We start from the raw sequence: 24,436 nt of genomic DNA on the forward strand, positions 1-24,436 counted from the left end.
CAGTATGCTGGATCTCTGATATGGCCAGGGTAATGTGTTAGAAATGAAAGAATGACACATTGTTTGATGGAAATTAAATTAACAGTCTAAAGATGGTTGAATTCAAAGAAACCCCAAAAATATAATAGAAAAAGTGATGTGGCAGACAAGTCTATTTTGCTGAAATTTGATTGCAGCAACTCAAAATGGTACTCAATAGTTTGTATAGTCCCTACCTACTTTCAAGTGTTTGCCTGACAACACTGGGGCATGGTCCTAACAAGACAACAGATGGTGTCCTGGGAATGCCCTCCCAGGTCTGCACCAGGACTATGCTGAGCTCCTAAAAAACATGAAGTGTAACCTGGTGGTGGGATAGATGAACCGAACTATAGATGGACCTTGCACCAGTGTATGGTCTAACAACGGATCCACTGATATGGTCCCAATACCTAATGTCAGTCAGGGTGTTATTGACTAGCCTGTCTGTGCCTCCCTCTATGGATATGTCAGCCCAGAACATTACTGATCCACCAAAAACAGGTCATGCTGAACAATGTTACAGGCAGCGTAGTGTCCTCCATGCCGTCTCCACCAGACCCTTTCCTGTCCATTGCATATGTTCATGGTGAACCTCCTCTCATCTGTGAAAAGCACAGAGTGCCACTGTTGGACCTGCTAATTCTAGTATTCCATGGCAAATCCATATCAGATTCCATGGTGCCGGACAAGGAGCACTGGACCCATTAGAGAGGTCGGGTCCTCAGGCTACATTCATGAAGTCTGTTTCTGATTGTTTGGTCAGAGACATTAACAGGAGGTCATTTTGTAGGGCTCTGGTAGTGCTCATCTTGTTCTTCCTTGCAGCTGATGGGTTAAGGATCTTCTACAGCCTTGTTTCTCTTAGTTTCTCCTACATTAACTGCCTGTCTCCTGGAATCTCCTGCATGTTCTTGAGACTGTGCTGGGAGACATAGAAAACATTCTGGCAATAGCACGTATTGATGTGCCATCCTGGAGCATTTGGACTACCTGTGCAACCTCTGTAGGGTCCAGGTATCACCTCATGCTGATCTTGGCCAAATGCAAAACGAGTGAAAAAACAGTCGGAAAGGAGAGAATTGATTTATTTTTGTATCAGTATTTAGGGATTACTTCTCCAGTTTGACAACAGACAGACTAAGTAGATGGGTGATGATACTGAATCCTTCTTCCTCCAACAGATGTAACAGTTGCACTGAATGTAGAGGCTTATTCACATTGTTTATCAGACTCAGTAAACCATATGTAGCAGCTTGGATACAACCAGATAGTGTAACTGCACGACTAAGAAGATTAGACTAGATTTACCTCCCAGGCGGTCGTCAGCAGCGCTCACACAGAGCTGGCGCATAGCAACAGGTCAGTGAGTCCTGTGTGGCACATTAGCATTCACCATAGACTGGGACAGAGGCCCTTTTTGCAGAGATGGAAGCTACCATTTCCCAGTGACTTCACATAGGAGCTTTCTTCTAGCCTACAGTTAAGCTTCTGCAAAAGGTCAGTGTCCTGCTCTAAGTCATAAGCTTTCAACCACATTTTAATTTCAATGTGGTTTTTGAGTGTGTTTATGTGTTACGAGGGCATAGCCTGGCAGCATTGACCTACAGTTGGTACAACCTATGTTTTTCTTAGAAAACCTACAACTAGCCTTGAGTTTTCTGTAACCAAATCCACTCTATTGTAAAGTAATAATCTTTCAGCCGTTACTATTTTGGGCCTTTTTTTAGCTGTGATTTGTCTGCCCAGGATAGCACAATGTGACAGGACGGCGCTTTGACATGACAGTCCTATGGGCTGTGTTTACATGGGCAGTCAAAGGGATACTCTGCACCTGCAGGTTCCTTTGGGTGAGTGCATGCTCATTATATTCACATCTGGGTAATCTGCTTACATCACAATTTAATGAAGGTTCTTGTAAGTGGTGATTATAAAAATTTTAATCAGTGTTGATTTGCATTGCAGATATGTCCATACAATGCTATCAAATTCTTACCAAGGGACAAGCCCATCACAGAGGGCAAAAGTCATCAGCTGAAACAAGTTGTGGGTAAGAAACTCATAAAATCAAAGAGTGATCACCAGCACATTTAAAATATCTTAAAACTATTTAGTCAACTGTTAAACACTCAATTTCACAGTTTATTTTCTTAAAGCCTCTCCTCATCCTTATGTAATCCTACTTCACATCCCCTTTGCTAATGTGCAGATTTAGATGATTACCTTATTTGATGTTATTTGTCAGGTGCCGAAAATAACAGGATTGCCGCCATACCAGGCAGCCCTGACCGTACATTTGCCCTCCAGAAGAGACTGACCAAAACTGAAAAAGAGGTGCTATCACTGAAGACCAGGATTGCTTGTGAGAGAGCATCATGGGAAAGGAGGTTTACAGAGCTCAAGAGAAAACAGGAAGAGCTACATAATCAGGTGTGTTTGTGTGTGAAGTTGTGTGTGGGTGGCTGAGGTTCTGTAATTATACCTTGCCTCCTTTCCCTCAGCTGGTGTCTGGAGTGTTGGTGAATGTGGGCAGTTACAGTGACCAGGGAGAGTCAGGAGTGGACAATGGAGAAGCATTTGAAGTGTGTTCAGGTAAATGACAGTAACACAGTTATGGCAATGACAGAACAAATTTTCATATGCACATCCTTTTGAATTTAGCCATGATATCAGCAGCCAATGTCTCACAAGCAGGGGGCCTCCATCAGCACAGAAGGTCTGACATGTCATCAAGAAGTGATAGTTATGAATGCAGTTTGTCAGGCAGCCAGTTTTCTTCATCCTCAGCACAGAGTTCAAGACCTTCCTCCTCCTCAACTTCAGCCTCCAGGTATTGCTTTCAAAAAAATGGTTTGGCAGAAAGTTGGATAAAAAAAACAACTTATATCTATGTTCAAACTGCAAACAGTGGAAATGGATTATGTAAAAAAATCGTTCTACGTAAAAAGTTGAACATAACACTTTACTTAGGTAACAGTTTTATGTATATATATATATACATATATATATATATATGATGTGTGTGATGTTGTTTCTATTCACTAAGAGAAGTTTTCATTCTGCAGTGTGAGATCATGGAGGAAATCTCAAGGGCCACATCGAGTTTTTGTTCCTCACTCCCCGATGGACTTACAGCTAGGCCATCGGGTCAGGATCATGCTGCCATCTGGGAGGATCAGCACAGGAATAGTTCGTTACCTCGGCCGCCTGCAGGGGGAGGTAGATCTCCACCTTGGAGTGGAGCTGCAAACTCGTGATTCAGGTCTATGTGATGGGAGCCACCTGGGACACAACTACTTCGAATGGTAACCGATGTCATTTTCCTACCTGCCGTACTCAAGCAACATGTACATTTCTCTAAGGTTGTGCACCTTGACATTTAGTTATGTACTGTGATTTGCATATGTGCACTAAGTAATGCTTTTTACAATAATCTCAGTATCTATTTAAATTCAAATGCTTCTAAACCCTTTACATTCGTTTTGAAGCTTATTTACCTTAAGCACCATTCTTTCACACAATTACACAATGTATTAATACATTAACGCTGATGGATTTGATATTCCATAATTCAATATTCCACAACTCTCATATACATGAATTCAAATTTTTTGTGTCATATTCACCCACCTGCCAGTTTATTAGGTACACCCTTTCAACTGTAAATAACACATATTTAATCACATGTCACATGCCAACATCTAAATGGACTGAGGTATGTTGACTTGGTCAGATGACCTGCTGAAGTTTAAACTGAACATCACAATGGGGGGTGGGGTAAGTGACTTTAAATGTGGCATGGTTTCTGGTATCAGATGGTCTTGTCTGAGTTCTGATCTACTGGGATTTTTTTTTATTTCAAGGGTTTACATGAAATGAGATGAAATCAGAAGAAAATCTCTGAATGCATAACACATTGAACCTTGAAGCAACACCAACAGACCCCATAAGCATCTTTCAAGTGCCACAGCTTACCTGAGAAGTGTTGCAGACCATGTCACCGACCACGCTGCGCCCATCGTCTGATGGTTGCTTCCAGCTCAGATCATCTCAAACTGGTTTACTAAACCTGATAAGGAGTTCACTATAGTCAAATGTTCTCCACAGTCACCAGATCTCAATCTAATAGACCGTGTTTTGGATGTGGTGGAATGGAAAATTTGCATCATGGATGCGCACATTCCACAACTCTCTGTGAATATGGACCAGAATTTCTGAAGAATATTTCTTACAGCTTATTAAATCCATGTCATGAAGAACTAAACCATTCCTGGATGCAAAAGAAGGTCCAACATAGTACTACTGTGTCTGGGTATTTCTTAGGACTTACTTCAGTAGTCAACTCTGTATCTGTGCTGCACATGCAGATCTCAGGTCAACTTGGCTGTCTTAAATTCCAGCATTAAAGGAGTGAGGTGCGACCTTGAAATTTGAACTCACTTTCCTACAATGACAAACTTCACTTTCTGCAGTTGGAAATGTGTGTTAAATGTAGTATTTTCTTACAAGACTATAACCCCCCACCCCCCACCCAAAAAAACAGACAACAACAAACAGACAATGTGCCCGACATCTAAAGTATTAAAATTATAAATATAAGTGTGTTATTTTCTAACCTATAGTCTGTTTGAATATTAACTTAATTTCCATTTTTTTGCAGCAAACCTGGATACGGGGCTTTTGTACCTTTCCACAAACTACTAATGGCATGGGAGTAACAAAAATAAATACATCTTACCAAGCTCGCCATCGACTAGAGGACCAGCTGAATACAGAACAGTAGTTCGTATCATCAATCTGACACCGCAGCATAATGGTACATTTACACATGCATCTTGTGAATCAATATCACTTTCCTATTCACAATAAAAACATCAGTTCAACAAACAGTGCTGTGTGAAGGTTAATGTGTTAAAAAGTAATTGATGATTGTTTGATGAACTAGTTTGAGTCTGCTGAAAAAAACCCTCTAACGCTGAGAGAAATGCTGAATATCAAGTGCACGGTCAAGTTTGGCTACAGGTGTGATAACTGGTGATAGTGAAAATCAGTTAAACGCTCAGAACAAAGCACATTTCTTGCTTGACATTCAAATATTATCCCTCAAGGATTATTACTTAAAGCCAGTATCAGAATGACAAAGGAAGAGGCCATCATATTACGCGTCTGTCAAACACAAGCTGTACTCAAGCTTTTATGTTCCTTGTCGAAACTGACAAAGTAACTCCATGTTGTAGAGAAATTGTCGAAATAATAAAATAAAATTCTTGATAAGCTAACAGCTATCTTTAAACAAAGGCTTTGAAGCCCAAGGTTGTTTGATTATGTTAACCGAATTCCCTGTTTACACATCGGGTAAAACATGGGACACATGTGTGCGAACATTGCACAACTTATGGTAAATATTTACATTCATTCAACCCCAACACCGCACTCTAGCTGGTAATGGTAACTGTGTTCCTTGATTAAACAAATATTATTGTTGCCTCTGATGGATAGTTGGCATAGTTTAGATTTTTGAATTATCAAAAAAAAGAAAAGAATCAAAAGCCAAGAAACGGAAGTGGACCATCGACTCTCAAAACAACATTAGATAACAAAGAATTGACATGTTGGGTAATATCTGCAACTTTGTGAACTTTAAAAGTAACAAGGACATTTCTCAGGCATATAGTCATAGAGTTAGGGTGTCAGAAAGGTTGGTGTATTTCCACAAAACGGGTTAGAGATGGAGGTTTTGGAAGGCTAGCAGCTCTGTGAGGCTAAATGTGAGCTACTGACTCTGCACACAATGATTATAATACCAATAACCGTAGCGATTAACATGTTAACAGTTATAGTTTTCATTGTGTATTAGCATAATGATGGTTCCCTTTATTTGAACATAATAAATCTAATGTTCATGCTGCTTTAAAATAGCAGCATTTTGTTTAATTAATTAGTTCACAATTACCTTATTAGTGTGTAAAACTGAGTTGGAGAAACCGATAAACTCCATATAGACTTTTAAGTTAAGTTAAATGATCTGTCCCTGCAACCTGGACAACATAGAGACAAATGAAAAAGTTGACTCTTAATATAAAAAAACAACTCTCACTTTGTACCAGCATCATTACGAATATGAGGTCTTTTCCCAGTGAGACAAATTACATCTGCAGGGACTGGTGATGAATGAAGTACAAGATCGTAGTTATCTAGTTTCTCTCCTATTATTATACACAACTGTGATTTCATTTAACATTTAGGTATTTAGCCGTAACATAGCAGGCCGTCACTTGAGCATGCCCCCCCCCAACACACACACACACACACACACACACACACACACACACACACACACACACACACACACTGACCTTTCCCTCCGTCACTGGGAAAAAAACATCAGTTTCTCGTTCAGGCTTGCGACACGAGCTGCGATGTTTCTTGTGAAACTGAGTGGGACAGTTTAGCAGCAATTCTATCTGTGAGGCAATCAGGATCACTGTTAGCTTGTTTGGTCTCTGATTAACGTCAGAGGGATATTAACAAGTGAATTGAATAAACCTGAAGAGCTAGTTTGGGATTAATCCGATAACCCCGTACCAGCTGTTTATTTTCTTTTGCAAATCCATTTCATGAATGCTGTTGAGCTGTAGCTTATCCTGTCTTTCATTGGGTGTAAAGTAGTATACACTGTGGACAGCAGGGCCAACAAAGACAGCCATTCACACTTGTATTCACACCAATTGCCAATTTAGAATCACCAATTAAACCAACATGCATGTTTTTGGACTGTGGGAGGAAGCCAGAGAGAGCCCACACAGGTATGGGGACACATGAAAACTTCACACAGAAAACTGGATTTAAACCACTGGCTGGCTCTCCATGCAACAGTGCTAATCCCCATCCCTTTGTGTTGTAATAGACAGCACACATATTATTATTACAATAGACTTTAATAGGTAGTGACAATGCATTTCCTAAATATTCTTACAATGAGTTCTAACAGTAAACATTTGAAGTTAATGATCCAATATAAGAATAGAGAATACAAATCATTTATGAGAACTAAATTCCATAACTGTCATTTTCATGCATTATACTGTAGTCTCTCCTACACACACTAATTGTCACAGGGACAGTTATTCAGAGAATGATTCATGAAGCTGATTCAGGTTTACAGAACAAATGATGATGACACATCAGCAAGTTCCTTTTGCTAGGGTCAAAGCCATTTCTTACGTTCAGATTCAATTTCCTAGCAAGATCAGCATTTACATTGTATGGCAAAAACATGCAATGTTAGCTTATCTTTGTGGACTACATGACTTTTATATTTACTTATGAAGCTCACAGAGCAAGCACATCAAAGGTATTTCAGAAGTGGGGAACTAAAAGCAACAGAGTCGCTTTTTGGAGGGGCGTGCGCCGTAAATCAAACTACTGACTTTACACTACAGAGAAACGTGCCCTGTGTGAGGTAACCTGCGACAGGTTTTCTCATGCCAGATCTCATCAGGACAGGAACAAAAGAGTGACAGATAGGAACACTTCAAAATTATTGATATATCAGATGAAATACTGTTGAAAGTTTAAACTTTGAGCTGGTTAATAAAGGAGAAACAAAATTCCTGTCCAATAAAAACAATTTAAAAATGCAGCAGGACATCATCAGTTGCCTTTTCTAATGCAAAAACTCAAAAGTCATGATAGAAAAAAATTCAGATAACAAATTCAACAGTTAACTTTATTTTGGAAATCTCAGACATAAGTGTGAAGTGGATGACTCAATGCCTCTTTAGCTCCCAGTTTATGTTGAGGGGAGATCAAAGACTGCCTTAAGCCTGCACATTTAAGATGTAATTTCCCAAATGCTGAAGGTTGGATAGATCCAAACATTTATTAAATATACGAGCAATGACAAAGACAGCATGCAGGAGTTCTATTTAGCTGTCTTTTTGTGTTGTCTTTACAGTGAAGTAGATGAGCAGGATATAGCTCTGAGGTTAACATGTTACCCTTACATGTAAAAGCTCTCTGGCCAAAGATGGAGAGGAGACATAAAGCCAACCTTACAGGTTTAATGCACTCCTAGTACTGGTTACACCAGGAAGGTCAAACATGCAGATCTGTCTACTGTGGTGATAAGAAAGCAGCTGAAAATGCCTTCTGTGTAACTTGTGTGACAAGTTACAACTGCATGAGCGTCTGGTGTCCTCATTTTCTCCGTCCTCACTTGTCATGTTTGTTTAAAAAACATAAAAACAAACCCAAAAGCAAGATAGCAACAGCAAAAATGCTCTCAAAAAGGGACTGTGGCTGTATCCATAGTTCATAAAGGTTTTTATAGCTCACCTACATAATTAGCGTTTCATTTTTCTTTTGTTGTGGTATCTCGGCTACTTTACTTTCAATAATATTTGGAAGCCTGGATACTTTTCTGGACTGACTGCCAGTGTTTTTTAGTATACTGCAACTGTCCCTTAAAAGGATAATACTTGACTGCAGGCTGTTTCTGGACAACTAAGATTAAAAGTAGCACATACTACAGCAACAGGTTATTTTTGATGCAATATGCATAAACAAATATGCATAAATGTAACCGTTTTCCATCTAGAGGCACTTTTTATCCAAAACATGGATGACAAAGACATATGACTCCGGTGTCATAATATATATATAATCTATAACAGATTAACTAAATCATTCATAAATAAAACAAAATTTTTCATGTTTACAGTCTAATAGAACATTGCACAGAATTCATTTTAAATGACTCAGCTATAGGTCTTATGCGACCTTCTGAAGAGGTTCTCACTTGTGATAAGGATGCTATTGAGGTCAAGGCAAGTAGTAATGACAGGTCTGAAAGAAGAATAATCAGAAAAGATCTCTTTGGGCTTTTAGTTTCAGTATCTCTGCAGCTAGTTTCTCAGGATTCATCAGATTTGGAAACATGTCCATGACAGTATCCACCAGATGTGGGTTGAAGATGGCTTTCAGGTTGTTGCGGAGTTCTAACCTTTGTGAGTCAAATGCAGCAGAAGATGGTTGTTGTCCCCTTGAATAGTACTGATGACTGTTGCTAGAGCAGCAAGAATTATGGTAGTGTGAAGAACGAATTGAAGAAGGGAGACTATTCGGTCTGCTGGCTTGTGGTAACCCCTGAAAGGGATCTGACCAGTAATGCTGCTGAACATGGGTGCCTCCACTGTACGGGAAATGGCTGGGGAGGCTGCGCTGGTGGGATGCAGTGGGTGTGAGGGCATTTGGGTGATAGGCGCTGTATTGAGGTTGTGCCTGAGAGTCCATGTTTCCATGAAGTTGATGGTGAACTGTCGAGGGCACTGCATGAGAACAGCACTTGCAAGGCTGGTTGATGTTATTTTTCTCTAAATGTACTGGAGAATTTGTGGCTCCAGGAGGAGCACTCTGATACTGCGGCCTGAGCTTCTTTGAGTTGCTGAGGGAATGCGAAATATCAGAGTACTGACTCTCAAAAGAGCCAAGGCCTGAATCCAGGTACTCTTGAGACATGTTGGCATAGTAATGATTTGGCATCAAGTGCAACCCAGGCCACTCTTTCTGACACTGGGTTCCTGTTACAGAACACGGCATGTGATTTGGATTGTGTCTCGGATCCTCCCAGTACAGCAGCTTATTTTCACTAACCTGAGAAGAGGGTGAGGAAGTCTGCTGGTCTCTTTTGAGCTCTGTGTTGGAGTCTCGAGGATGAAAATAGACATTTTGAGCAAGTGCGGGATCAGACTGAAGCTGTCTGGGTGACAATCTGGCATTTCTCTCTTCTTTTACAGTAGAAATCTGGGCTTTCTCTCTCAGTTCATCAGCCAAAGACAGATAGGGTTGGTTTACCCGCTCAGGATGGTAAAACTTACACTTTATGCCATAGGTGCACTTTTTTTCTGTGATGGAGAAAAAAGAGACACACATGCAAAAACATTTTTTGTTGATGAGATCTAATTTGGACAGCACATTCTCTGCTGCAGAAGAGGGTAACACTTCTTGATCGCTATGCTAATCGTACCTACCATATGGACAGAGTTGTCTCTTTTGCTCCGTAGGACGAGGCTTTTTCCGAAGGAAATTGCCAAGGCTGGGGCCGTGGCGACCCAAAGGGTCATCTGGGGGCATGAACCTGTAGAAACACACAAAAATTGTAGAGTTCTTCATCCACTTGTACAACTCTGCTGTAAGCTGCAAATTCTTTTTCTGGAAAATTCACCACGGAAGGAAAATGTGGTATCTCACAGGCTCATACAGAAGAACAGGCTTACTTGTCATTCACAAAGGAGTACATGAGCAGCCTCTCCTCAATGCATTTCTTCCACTCAGGTCTTTCTGCTTGGAGGTCTCGGTAGGTGTCATTGGATACGATTATTCCATCGGACTCATACGCCAATTTGATAATAAAGCGGTCATCATAGCAAACCACTCGCTTGCCCCCAACACGGCGTGATGGAGTAAAGACAACGATTTTCCTTTTTTCAAGCTCCAGCAGAATGTGTTGATCTGAAAGTGCAACCAGTAATCAGTTACTGATACAGAGTTGACATTTTACGCTGCATTAAATGATTTCATGTATTCAACTGTACTGTGACACATTAAAAAGATGTGCAAAAGTCTTCAGTCACCCTTCATACTTTGCTAAGAAAATGGGAAAGAGGTGCTGTGATTTACTGAAAGATGCATGCCAAACCATAAGGTGAAAACAAAGTTTGTACAATTTTTAACAAGGTTGAAGGTTAATATTTGCTTTTATTCTTCGAAAGAGCTTCAACTCTCTCAGGCAAGCTTTCTTGTCGTGTCTTTATGTAGTCTTCAGGAATAGTTCTCCAGGCTTTTTAAAAGCTGCCAACATCCAATAAGCTCTTTATTGGATGTTGGCAGCCTTTTGTTCCCTTCTCTGTCTAGATCATCCCACACTGCTTCCATAATGTTGATTTCAGTGTCTTGAGGCAATTGTTCTTGTAATTTGGCACTATATAAATAAAACTAAAACTAAAATTGAATTGAATTTCTAGGCCTCGGGAGGTCATTGTATTTTTTTCTTTTCTAACCAGGTATTCCTTTACAAACTTGGTAGTGTGTTATGAATCACTGTCATGCTGAAACATGAAGCTTTTGCCAGTTGGACACCTCTGGGATGGTATTGCATGGTAAATCAAAATCTGACAGCACTTTTCTATTTTCATATTTCAACAAAGGACTGGATGAAATGCAGGCCAAAGCCGTGACAGAGCCTGCACCATGTTTTACAGATGCCTGCAGACGTGTACTGTTGTACCTTTCTCCTGATCTCTTCTGTACAGAACCAAAAATTCTAACAGGATTCATCACTCCATAAGACCTGTTGCCACTGATTTTCAGTCCAGGTCTTGTGTAATTTGGCATAGCTCAGCCTTTTCTCCCCGTTTCATTTCCTTAAGAATGGTTTTTGACAGCCACCATTTCACTGAAACCATTTTTGACGAGGCTTCAGTGAACAGTGGATGCACCTCTCTGGGTCTGTGTCAGATCTGGATTTTTTCCTATTTCTTAAGGACATGACTTTCAGATATGCTTTGCGTGCTTTAGATTTTTTTAGGCCTGACACTTCTCCTTTTGTCTTCTGTTGTCCAGGTTCTTCAAATTTAAAGACATGCTGCACACCATGCAAATATATGCCACATTTTCTGCTAATACCTGTTGGGAATCTACTTGTTATGGCAAAAATACTGGACTGAAAATGAGCAGAAAAGCAGCCAATTTCTATAGAAGAACTTTGAAAAACCTTCATAAACCTTGGAGAATGATTGCTCAAGACCACTGATTTTTTGGAAGGAGAACATAAGGAAATGAAGGGTAGCTTAAGATTACTCTAGATCATGCTACGTGCAAGCTGAGTGAATAAATGCATGACAAACACACACACACACACACACACACACACACACACACACACACACACACACACACACACACTGATAGTGCTTCAAAACAAGTTAAGGGTAAACGAAATGAACCTTGAACTCTGTGTGATGAACACAAGATAGAAAAGCTTATGTGATAGAAAATCACTTTTCTAACTTATACTTCTGTCAAAACTTAACAACTTACTGTAAACAGATACCAACAGTTAACTACAACATCAAGTACAGTAGGTGTGGAAAAAAAACAACACAAAAAAAACAAACAAAAAAAATCCCCATCTGTACTTCCCGATGGGACTTTCCCACGAGTAACTATATGGTGATTTTTACTTCCTTGTTCAAAGATTGAAAAAACAACCTTTGGATTGCTCCACCCAGGCTGCACAGTCATTAATTCATGAGAGCAACAAGGGGCTTATGCTCCAGGATGTGCCATTCTTTTTATTTAGTTGTTGTGCTGCAGGTGGTATCTTTACACAAAGATACACTGACATTACATTAATCTGGGCTTTATGAATACACGGACATAAGTGACTCAGTTGGGATAAATTTAGAGCTCTATTATACTCAACTGTCTGTGATTACAATATTGTAACCACCCAAAAACAGTCAGAGTGACTCATTTAAGCGATGTATTAAGATGTATTAGTTTTTCTGTAATATCTCCGGGCTCATGTGGGAATTATTCATGAATACAGAATTATGTGATAGAATTTCTAAGTTTGCATTTCTTGGTTAAAAAAAATCACCTCTAAAACTCACTGTATAATACAGAATGTGTTTCTGTACTGACAAAGAAAAAAGCGTGAGTGGGGGAAGAAAAAAATATCATCTTAGCACGACTTGTATGCAAAAACTAGAATAAATGGCAACCTCTCTGTTACAATAGTTGTGTGGGCTTATTTCATTTATTTCAGTTCCTTATCAGTAAGAATTTGTTACCTTCTTGAGTAAAATAATCAGGCTACCATTTAAGAACATCTTTAGTAATTTATATCAATTTTTGCTACTTTTTGTTCTAAATCTATGGGTAAACATTCTGATTACAGTGTGATTATGGCAGGATATGTCCTGCAGATATTATCTCATCGTAAGGAAACTGAAACTTTAAGAGGCTAACATAGTCGGCACTTTAACAGAAGTGATCAGTTTCTGTTGTAACCATTGCATGTGCCACACACTGAGCCCGGAGGGGAATTTTTGTATCTTTTGTCTTATCTGACAACTCAGAAGGTGTGGTTCTCATTGTCCTGGATCCACTGGTCTTGCCTGCTGCCAGAAGACTAGAATATAAACTTTAAGTCTTCTCTAACATTAAACTAACCAATAATGAGAAAATTAGCAGATAGTAGCACCAGACTGACCACTAAAAGCAGTGGCAAGAACAGTCAACGAATTTTCAATTCTAAGAATTTCTTTCATTGATAGCTTACAATGGACGCCTTATTACACATGCAAAACCTGTTCTTTATTGGCTGGGATTCAATGAGAACACAAGCACATCAAAATATTTTGTCAGCGATGCACACATCTGATATAGACAGAAACTCAGCTATTGCTCCCCATCACTGGTGTTTGTGCTTCTTAGGCATTACGTTAAGTGCAGAGACATTTGTTTTTTCCCCCCCAGCAATTAGTCAGTCTTAAGGATCTAATTCCATCTTTATGGTCGTGCTAACGTCCAGCATGAAAATAATATCAGTGTCATTTCTGTTTGACCTTATTTGTCATTCACACCCCGTGTGAAAACTGCTTTTTGTGTCACCAGTATTAACCTCATTTAACTTCGCCTCACAGGGATGTTAGGCTGAAATTTGTCTTGTCTACTTGATGGGAAACATCTGTCTGCTTTGCTTTATTTCTGCCATCCTCACCTGTCAGGGGAGCATCAGCTCTGGGCAGCTCTTTGCGCCAGCTGGGAACAAACACAGTAATGCTAGTATGACCTCTGTCAAGGAAGAAGTTCACCGCCAGCTGAATCCCTCGGCATGAGAATACTTCCTTGTTGCCATGACTGTGAAAAAAAAAGAAGCATAAGAGATAACATGGGTTCAGTTAATCTGACCGAAAATAATCTAATCTAAATTATAGTCAAAAGGAGGCTTAACAAATCACACTGATATGAGTAAACACCACATGTCTTCAAATGCTGCTTAGAAGGAATCTTCCCTCTGGCTATTACCCAGTCTGAAAGCCACATATTGAACATAATTTCTGGTAAAAGGTGGGGATTCTGAGTAGAGGATCTAGAATTTGCGTAATGTCTCAGCAGTCTATGCTAAAACATGCACGGGCAGAGCAGTCAACACCCCCTTTAAAAAGTCACACAACATTGTAGGAAAACACAGAGTTAAATAAGACTTTGAAAAATAACTGTCCTTATTCAGAAAGTGTTCATAGCAGCTGTGACATTCATGAATTATCAGTATCTGATGATCTACAGAGCAGGAAGTATCATCAGGATTACCTCATGGCAACATTGCTGCCATCAATAACAACAGGCCTCAATTCTTCGTCCGGTTTGTTTTGGTCCCACAGCTGCGTTGTGTTTTTGCAGGACCCAAGAGCCCAACTGGGAGGCTGCAGGGAGTCGTTTTGGCTTGTGCTCCTCTCGTCACTGTCAGAGCTGGAAATGCAAGGTACACTGCTGGTTCTGTTCCTAACGAGCTCTCCTAGCACCGCATTAGTGTCTGTGCTTAAGCCCAGCTTCCTCAAAGCAGCCATGACCTCTGATGGGGTGTAACCCAACTTCCTGAAGAAGTCCACTCTGAGCTGGAACTCCTCACTGTCTGCTTCCAGAGAGTCTGAAACTGAGCTCAGGCTGGGAAGAGCCTCGTCCATCCTGAAGCATCTGAGCCTCTTTTTTTCAGGAGCATAGAAGGTGAATTACATCAACTGGGCCTGGGTGAAAAAAATATGATATTGCATTAGTTACTAAAGGAGTTATAGCGCATATAGTCTTAAATTTTACAAAGAGTAAAATAAAGCATAATAATACACATTTCAGTGGCCGCAATAACCCACTAATTACATACCTCAATATTCTGTAATTTGTTTTATGTATGCTTCAACAAAATTCAGCCTTACATATTTGAAGTTTATAAATACTCTGGTGTCCCAACAAGATTTTTAGCCCTGAACTGACACCTCAAAACCAATTCCACCAACTTCGTGTTCTGAGATTAAGTAATCTTTAAAGACTTATACAGGCTACTAAAGTAGTGGACTATGGTGATTAATGGATTAAACATTTAGACAAGTTAAACTGAACTAATCTTCTTCAACCTGTCATTTCTTAAGGATAACGCCAATATCTGGGCACTTCCTGGTGCTTTAATTGAAAATGCGCTTCCTTCCTCTCTGCTCGTAGTCTTTTGAACTATAGTGTAAAAAAACAAACAAAGAAACAATACATATCTGACGCCCAATGGACACTCTCCAGCTGTATATAGCAAATTACGGTGACAGCCTCCAGATTAAGCACTTTAAGCAAGTAATATTACTCTTATTTTTAATAGCTTCTTGACAGACGTGTCAAGTTAGTTCTTACAGGCTGTAAAAGGCCTGTTGTAACATATCCTACTGTAAAGTTAGATCGCTTACTCATTTTCTTTTTACGCAAGTCAGCAGATCAGAAAGTAGTCCTGCCCTGCTCTGTGTAACGTAGGTAGGCTACTCTTCGATAGCGCATGTTACACACAAATAAACTAACAAGGCAGAAAAGTGTACCTCTACCTGTACTGTACAGGTAAGAGCTCAGTTAGCCGTGCTACTAACGGGACATTTCCCCTGCTAAGCCCGATCGACAGATCACATTACAGTCAACAAATCTCACCGCAGAGGCGAGCTGTCATCTTACCTGCTCGGTTTCCTTCTGTTCTATTTAACAGCAGAGGCCACTTAAAGTTCGAGTTAATGTTTGGAAGCACTCTTAACTTTGACGCTGTTCCTACTTCATACAGTAGCACCGCCCTCTTGGAAATGATTTCTTCTCCCCTTCCTCCAGGCGCAGGCATGCACAGCCATGAAAACATTTGCATATAAGAGAGATACGATAAGGTGTGCCTGTTTCCGCTGGCTGTCACTCACCCACTGTAGTATTCCACTTCTTTGTTTGTTCCATTTTTTCAGCAGCAAGAAGAACAAAAGTCTGAAATATCACAAAGAGTATCGAATATCTCACGTTTGTTGTTGCTGCGTCCCCTTTAGGCAATGCGCAATAAGCCCGACCTCACAGCACTCTTACTGTATAGCGTCTAAAAATAGAGCTTATTTGTTTTTCCAGTTAGTCTAGAGCTAAAATCGGAAAATGATACCAAACCAAAGTCAGTGCTATTATATGTTCTGAAACTGAGGATTACCAATAAAGCTGACCTGTGAATTATTTTGTCTCCACTTTTAGTTAATTTCCTTTTTTCTGAGTATTTGCATGTTTATTCCCTTAATTGAATATATGCGTGTGTAATTTGTAATAGTTTAATGTTGTTAAGAAGCCATGTCTCTCAATAGTTTTCTTTTTTCTTCTTTTAAAAACAAAACAAAACAATAATATGTTGTCATGATCCAAATACACGTTTGTTTTTTAATGGTTGTAGGCAGTGTGAAAATTGTTGATAGGACATATTAAATAAATAGGACATGGCGCCCCCTAGTGGTCCCCAAGTAGTATTGTGAGTCAAGATTCAATACTCTTTATTGACATTGTGCAAGCATGACTAAATTACAGTTAAAAAGGAAAAAAGCTATCCAAACCTATCTGACCCTATGTGAAAAAAGCAATCGACCCTAAACGTAATGTGCTCAAACATTTGCAATAACTGGGAACAAGTTTTTTTTTCCTTCACACTGGAGGGTTTTCCAGAATGAATGGTCAGTTTAAGGTCATGCCAGAGCATCTCAGTCAGCTGTAAGCCCTGGCTTTGGCTAGGTCACTCCAAAACCTACATTTTGCTTTTTGAGCCATTCACAGGTGGGCTTGTGTGCGTTTTGGCTCATTGTCCTTCATAACCCAAACCCAGGACATTTTCCTGTCAGCATTTTATAGTAGGGAGCAGAATTCATGGTTCCATCAATTACAGCAAGTCATCCAGGTCCCGAAGCAGAAAAGCATAGCACCAATACCACTATATTTGACTGCTGCCATGATGCTCTTTTTATGAAATGCTGTGTTAGTTACCAGACGTAACAGGACTCAAGCCTTCCAAAAAGTTCAACTTTTGTCTCATCAGTCTACAAAATATTTTCCCAAAAGTCACGGGGATCATCAAGAGGTTTTTTTTTGCAAATGTGAAACTATTTTTTGCTCAGTCTCCTTCTCAGTGTTGAAACATCAACTATTACCTTAACTGAGGCAAGTGAGGCCTGCAGTTCATTACATGTTGTTCTGGCTTTGTGACCTCCTGGATGAGTCTTAAATTACTCTTGGGGTAATTTTGGTATAGAAGAAGAAGAATCCGTTAATTAAGGGGAAATTTGGCTGTAACAGCAGCAAGAAAAACACATATACAAACAAACAGTACACAGGACGCATACACAATTTTTTTTTGACATATTTACATCTAGAACAATAGTTACTAAAACAGAGTACTGTATACTGGTAACTCCTGGGAAGTGACCAGCGTACCCATGTGGAGCTTCACTACTGTCCGAAGTTTTCTCCATTTGTGGATAAGGGCACTCATCGTGGTTTTATGGGGTCCAAAGCCTTTGTATGGCTTTTAACCCTTTCCAGACTGATAAATGTCACTGACTTTATTCCTCTGTTCCTTCTGAGTTTCTTTATATCATGGCATGACTTGTTGCATGCAGAGATATTTTTGCTTAATACACTGTGTCATACAGATTCTATCTAAGCGATTTCTTGATTCAGCCGGTCTGGCAGTGGGATCTGGGTGTGGTCAGTGAATGAGGGAAACGAAATCAGGAAGGGGGCAAATACTTATTCACAGAACTCTTTATATGCACGCACACATATCTACATAGATATGCTTATTCACATATGCACACATATGTATATAAATACTTCTGTGTTTTTGAAACACGTAAACGTGTAGACTTGAATTAATTAACTAATTACATTAGTTATTTACAGACTATTAAATGCACTATTAAAAAGCAAATTAATAAAATAATAGATTGTATAAATTATATAATTTGAGTAGTGTAAACATGTAGAATTGAACACAAGAAGATAATAAAAAGTATCCTAAAAAAGCCTTTCCCTAACTGAGCTATGCAATTTTTAGCATCTGATTGTGTACAAGTAAATGATAAATATGAATACCACAAGCAATGAAATAAAAATATAACGTTTTTATGAAAGGAAGGGGAAGCAACTAACAGTCAAATAATTCTGCTAGCTTTTGGGGCAGCACAGCAAAACAAATCTACAACTTTTTGTTTTATACAGTAACTTGGCCACTAGATGTCACCGTTGCTTCACAGTTTCCGCTGTGCAGGCTCTGCTCTCAAAGGAGAGGTTATGGAAAACGCTGGTCTGCAGGTGGTAGAGGTTTCAGTGGACTGATAGTTAAGTTCTGCAGTTTGTGTGTGTGTGTGTGTTTGTAAACTAGCTTTTGTGTAGAGGTTTAATGGCATGGTCGAGTTGGGATCACACCACGTGGAGCTTGTTAATGGCATATACAGAGTTGAGTTCCAGAGAGTGGAGAAAGTAATCAGGGCCAGTTGCCAGACGGCTGCCTCTTCTGAGGGCCCACACCGCTGGTCCCAGGTGTCCGTAAGGCCTGATATTACTGCAGGGCAATGAGCTGCAGCCAGCAACCGTAGGTTTGGGGATACACACGTACAGAAACACACACACACACACACACACACACACACACACACACACACACACACACACACACACACACACACACACACAAACAGACAATTACGCTGACTTTAATTCTTTTTCCCACAGACACACCATAACCTTTTTTAGAGGGACATCTACTTTAATTTAACACTGGGCGTCTGCTTTTTGTCACCAACAGTCCCCACGATGTGACTGAGTACACACACATGCTTATTCAGAGATATAGCAAAAGCACATAAATTTACACTTTCCTACAAGAGGATTATCTCTGATTTTATTTGTGGGAGAGATTCCAGATGCATAAGCAAGAAACATCTGTTGTATGACATTTGGCAAGAAGCAAAGTTATACAGTGTTTTACTGACTCCAACCTGTAAAAGCAACATTACAGGTACAGTAGTTCCTGGTTGAGTGCATTGTTTTGTAATTTATGGCTAGGCTACAATGGAAGACATTGTTGGCATTCAGAAAACTATTGTTCAGGAAATGCAAATCTTGAACCTTGCTGAGAATCCGAGTGCTCAAGAATGGATGAGCTTAGTGCAGATCGGTTGTTGTGAACATCAAACGCTTATTTCCTTAACATCTTGGGGGAGGCATTGCCCTGCTCAAAGGCATATCTTTTTCCTCCAGGCAGGTGTAGTTTGGCAAGGCTTGTTAAACCTGAGACAGTTGATCAAATATTCAGCCAGGCTCATTGTGCTGCTGAGAGCTTTTGGATGTGGTTGGGATAGTGCCGTGCTGATAAAACCAGCTTTGTAGTGCCTCAGTGCCGGCCTCCCTTTGCTATTCCTTTCAGTGGCTGCCCGGGTCAGCCGTCTGTCAGAAAAATTAATTTTTGTATGATTTCTTTAAAAAGATCCAAAGTAAAGAAAAGGCAGCCTTTAACTGAACTAATCCATCTTATGCCAATGGTGTCAGAGTGATTCACGATTTCCAATTTAGCCATGGTTTGAATCTAAAGTAAATCAGGCAGGAAGGCTCTACCCTTTGTGCAGCCGGACGACAAACCCTCAGTGACAAGAGCTTTCAAATGAACATATCCCCCACATTCATCTTGTTCATTTATTACCTCAGACACACTACGACTTGTCCTACATAGAACATCAAGCAAAGACCTCCTGGCATTGTGTGTGAGTGCAGAGGAGGCAAGGCATTACCACTGGATCAGTGGCAACACCATTGATAGAAAATTGGACAAAAGATCAGCAGAATAGAGAGGGTGCACGCTTTAAGCCTGTGTTTAATTAGATTTACTTTGATAAGTGACAACTGAATTCCCACAGAAAGATGTGAGCAGAAAACCGTAATGTATTAGCTACCTGAGCCTGCTGCTCAGGCACACCTGTTCATGTACATGTGCACTGGAAGCACATGTATTTATCTAAATATCATGTACTCTAATTTGTTTTGTTTTCTCTTAATTAGGGTCATTTGTCAACCTTTGTATAGGCCAGCAGTTAATTAATTTGTATTTAGGGCCTCTTTAATTTAAAAAAAATATTAAACCTTCCTGTGTTGTATACATTACAAAATTGGGGAACACTGAAAGACAGTTTAATGAGAGATATTTAAATCATAATTTTTGTTTTAATGATGCAATTAATCTGTGAAATATGGGTCACTGAACTCAGCAGTACATCTTAGCTCTTAGAGTTTCAGTATTTTTGTTTTACTACGTGCGACTTGACCGTTTGGTTTTATTGCCACAACTTATTTCCTCTGAAAACCAATTTGACCAATCCTAACTGGTTTTACTACTCTGAGATACTGCTTCGTCAAAATTTGTTTGATACCAAAGTCAAAGACAAAGATCTTGGATTCCAGATAGTCTTTTAAACTTTTAAACGTGATCAGGGCAACACTGAAAACAAAAAATTCCAGACAAACATGCATTCATTGCAATCTTTAAAACATTCATACCTTTAGATCTTTCACCAAAAGAGAGCTAGAAGGAGAATACCGGACTTATGTTTACTCTGTTGGCAGAAGAAATACTCTAAATTATAACCACAATTTCTAAATAGTTGGCACATTGTGTAAAATGGCAGTATAAACAGAATACAACGATTAGCAGATCGCATAAACCCGTTTTAATTCACAATACAACATGTTTTACTATCTTGTGAAGATTATTACCTCGTTTTGAATTTGAAGGTAGCACTGTTTCTCAAAAAAGTTTGGACAGGCACAACAAAGGGATGGAAAAGTAAGTGGTACTAAAAAGACAGCTGGAGGAACATTTTGCACCTAATTTGGTTAATTGGCGGCAGGTCACTATCATGATTGAGTATAAAAGGAGAATCTTACAGAGGAAGAGTTTCAGCAATCTGCAAGAAAGCCTGTTCACAAATTGTGGAATAATTTCAAAATTTAAAAAAAAGGAAAAACCTCATTAGTGCATAATATCATCAAAAAACCCAGAGAATCTAGAAACACATCTATGCGCAAGGGACATGGCAGAAAGTCAAAACTGGCCCTCAATTTGGTTCAGTTCACTTCAGTTCAATTTTATTTATATAGCACCAATTTACAGCAACAGTCCCTACAGACCCAACAATATAGGTCAGAGCAAGCACTTGGCAACAGTGGGAAGGAAAAACTCCCTTTTAACAAAGGAAACCTCTGGCAAAACCCGACTCAGGGAGGGGTGGCCATCTACCTTCACTGATTTGGGTGAGGGGAAAGAGCAGAAAGCAGAGAAAAATGATGATATACACACTATGCAAGAGATTAATAATCACTAATGATTAAATGCAGTAGTGATGTATAACCACACGGTGAAGAAGAAACAGTTAATGAAACATGGAAATCCTCCCAGCAGCCTGAGTCTATTGCAGCATGTAACTAAGGGATGGTTCAGGGTCACCTGAGGCAGTTCTAACTAAAACCTTTATCAAAAAGGAAAGTTTTAAGCCTAATCTAAAAAAGTAGAAAGAACAGATGTTTCCCAAATCTGAACTGGGAGCTGGTTCTATATTAGAGCGGCCTCATAGCTGAAGGCTCTGCTTCACATTCTACTTTTAGAAAGCCACATAATATCTCCAACAACAGCATGACTTCACATCTGGAACGTTATATAATGAAAAAGAAGACCAAGTACTGTTGAGCAGCTAGTATCCTCTGTCAGAGAAGAATGGAAAACCATCCCTCTCCCAGAATGTCATTTTGGGAGATGTGTTGTTGCAATCAAATTCAAAATGGCCTAATTTCTTTCAGTTTAAACATTTGATATGTTTTCTATGTTCTATTGTGATTAAAATCTGGGTTTAAGAGATTTTCTAATCATTGCATTATGTTGGTCTTTACTTTGTACCATCGGCGTAACTTTGTGCTGAACGTTGGGGGAGTCAAGATCTCCGTCTAAATAAATAAATAAATCTGGGTAAATTCCCAGATGATTAAACATGCAACTATTTTGCTGGTAATACCTGAAATGAGTTAAAAAAAATCAACAGACTATTTATGCAAGATAATTCATAATTTTATTGGTGGGGGGGGGGGGGGGTACATTGGTTAGGTCTGATTATTGGGGGGGTCATAACCCCAACTTATTTAGAATTTGGGGCAATAAAACAAGGAGATTTTTATACTTTTGGTGTCTCATGAAAGTGTATAATAATTCATAACTGAGCCTTTAACTGTCCAACAACCATGCAAATACTTCTTTTTCTGTACTTGAAATAAATGTTGTCCAGCCAGCCATAGATCATTTAAAGATCACCGTGTGTAGGTGTGCTGGATCCCAGTGCAGCTCAAGCCCTTGCAGGTGTAACCTCGGCATGAAGCCTCATCCAAGAGCTCCAACAATGTTCTGATTAATTGTTCCTGTCAGCCCGGGTCATTTAGCCCTACCGGTTATTCTGCATATTACTCATATCCACACTAAAAAAAGGCACACACTGGCAGGAATGCATGCGCTTGCACAGGTAAACAGAGGTGGATACAGTACATATGGTTACACACAGACCCACAGACATGGACACCAGCACACAGAAAGACACACAAACAAAAACCCCTTCCAATTCCCGGCCTCATGTGTTATAGCAATTCAGGCTCAGGCAGTCAGGCAACGCTCCAAGGTATTCATTACTATTGATGTCAGAATTCACAACAAGAAGTGATGGCTGAACCTCCTGCAGTCTGTACTGTTTAAAGCCGAGCTCCTCTCCCCCAGCTGTTGCTCTCTGTCTTCAGTTAGGAAGGGAGACTGTGGTGATTAATGCACTCACTGCCAGGATCTCGGGAAAAGAACCTCGAGTTTCAGCTGAAGCGCTTCGCTCATATTGTGGTGATTCAGTCATACAAAATCTTCACTGTGGAGCGATCCTAAAAAAAAAAAAAATAACTGCATCAAAATTGAAAATGGTAACGGTCCTGAATTCTTCCATGTCTGTGCTGCTGTGCTGCTCAAGATGAATTAGGCTGATGCCTGTTTACTCTGAGGATTGTTTCAAATATACTGCTGTTTCTTCAGTCTCAGCTTTGCTTTTTTTCAAACTTGAACAAGTGTTTATCAATCAAGCAGGTTATGGCCAGAAGGAGCTAAGCATAAAACAGTCACAGTGCATGATTGTGTTTGCGTATGATGGTAGTAGAAGGAAAATAAATAGCCTAATAGTGTTTGTTGGGATTTTATTAGGGAGTTATTCCTTTGTGCTGCATAAAAGAGGTAACATAGTTTCATGGTGTGACAGCTACTCTCAGTTCTTGCATTCACTGCTTGATTACTTTGATGTCTGTTCACCTCGGGGCTCCTGTTCTTGCTGACGTTGCTCAGAACTGTGGTATAAGCTGTATACTGATAACACAAACTTGATTTGGCTTGGTGGAGGGGCTGAACGCTGGAGATAGTGCTCGTCTCAGTGTGCGCAGCTCTTCAGTGATTCCATCACTATATTCAGTGCTTCACTCATAACAACCTGCGGGATTTGTTGATAGAGGCTTTTGTAGCTTTACGACAAAAGCAAATTAATAAATAATAGTTAAAGGGCTCCAGCTGCGGGGATTGCAAAAGACTCATTAAAAAAGAAATAAATAAAGATTACAATCAAATAAGCAGAAGATGGGGTTTCTTAACACTAGTCGAATGGGTCATGTTTTAGAAACACTGCTGTCCAGCAGAGCAGAGCCACAAAAAATACACACTACTGCGCCAAGAGGACTGTCATTTATATGTAAATTCAGAAGAATTCCTCTTAAAACATGTAAGTGGAATCAATGCAAACCCAAATAATATATAATCGATTTTTAATTAGCAATGCCACTGCAAAATGAATGAATTATAAAACAGGTCTGCTCTACTTATACGCACAAATTCAATTTAATGAGGAGGAAAGAACAAATACAGTAGCACAAACAGAGTCTAATGGTAGTATAACAATAATATGAATGTTTCTGACCCTTGATATCACCAAATGTTAAGCAATTTCAGTATTTACTGGAGATTTGGTCAGTATTTGACATGATTTCAAGATATTTTATTCACAACAGAAATGAGAGAAAATGTTTTACAGGAAGCTGTTGAGTCAGTCGAGTTGCTCATTGCTAAAATACATAGAATTCATAGGCTTATTAGATTTTTACAGATTAATTAAACTTGCGTGTGATGACTTTAGTACACCAATTCTAGTTTCAAGATTTCTTGTTGTTTGTTTTTCATCTGATATGTCTCTGCTTTAAATCATAT

The 24,436-nt window shown here is 39.5% G+C and overlaps 2 protein-coding genes across 5 annotated transcripts; one reads left to right on the top strand and one right to left on the bottom strand.

Moving 5' to 3' along the window:
* Positions 1-1,142: 1,142 nt before the first annotated feature.
* LOC116320902 lies at positions 1,143-4,896 on the top strand. 3 transcript variants are annotated; one of them, XM_039618994.1, is made up of 8 exons: positions 1,143-1,518; positions 1,749-1,868; positions 1,984-2,068; positions 2,264-2,448; positions 2,520-2,610; positions 2,680-2,848; positions 3,084-3,323; positions 4,679-4,896. In XM_039618994.1, the coding sequence occupies exons 2-8, from the start codon at positions 1,800-1,802 to the stop codon at positions 4,734-4,736; spliced, it is 897 nt and encodes a 298-aa protein (XP_039474928.1). In that variant the 5' UTR covers positions 1,143-1,518; positions 1,749-1,799; the 3' UTR covers positions 4,737-4,896. The 3 variants fall into 3 exon arrangements, with proteins under 3 accessions (XP_039474928.1, XP_031596492.1, XP_031596493.1); XM_031740632.2 differs by having other exon boundaries at positions 1,768-1,868; positions 2,710-2,848; XM_031740633.2 differs by having other exon boundaries at positions 1,768-1,868; positions 2,713-2,848.
* Positions 4,897-6,937: 2,041 nt separating this feature from the next.
* LOC116320965 (endoribonuclease ZC3H12A) lies at positions 6,938-16,169 on the bottom strand. Of its 2 annotated transcripts, none has more exons than XM_039620138.1 (6): positions 16,020-16,169; positions 14,398-14,831; positions 13,805-13,944; positions 10,296-10,530; positions 10,050-10,156; positions 6,938-9,923 (listed from the first exon to the last, which is right to left on the bottom strand). In XM_039620138.1, exons 2-6 carry the CDS (start codon positions 14,769-14,771, stop codon positions 8,881-8,883), a joined length of 1,899 nt encoding a protein of 632 aa, XP_039476072.1. In that variant the 5' UTR covers positions 14,772-14,831; positions 16,020-16,169; the 3' UTR covers positions 6,938-8,880. The 2 variants fall into 2 exon arrangements, with proteins under 2 accessions (XP_039476072.1, XP_031596571.1); XM_031740711.2 differs by lacking the exon at positions 16,020-16,169 and adding an exon at positions 15,790-15,985.
* Between the last annotated feature and the right edge of the window lie 8,267 nt (positions 16,170-24,436).

This window comes from Oreochromis aureus, linkage group 11 (assembly GCF_013358895.1).
Source record: "Oreochromis aureus strain Israel breed Guangdong linkage group 11, ZZ_aureus, whole genome shotgun sequence".
Classification (NCBI taxonomy): domain Eukaryota; kingdom Metazoa; phylum Chordata; class Actinopteri; order Cichliformes; family Cichlidae; genus Oreochromis; species Oreochromis aureus.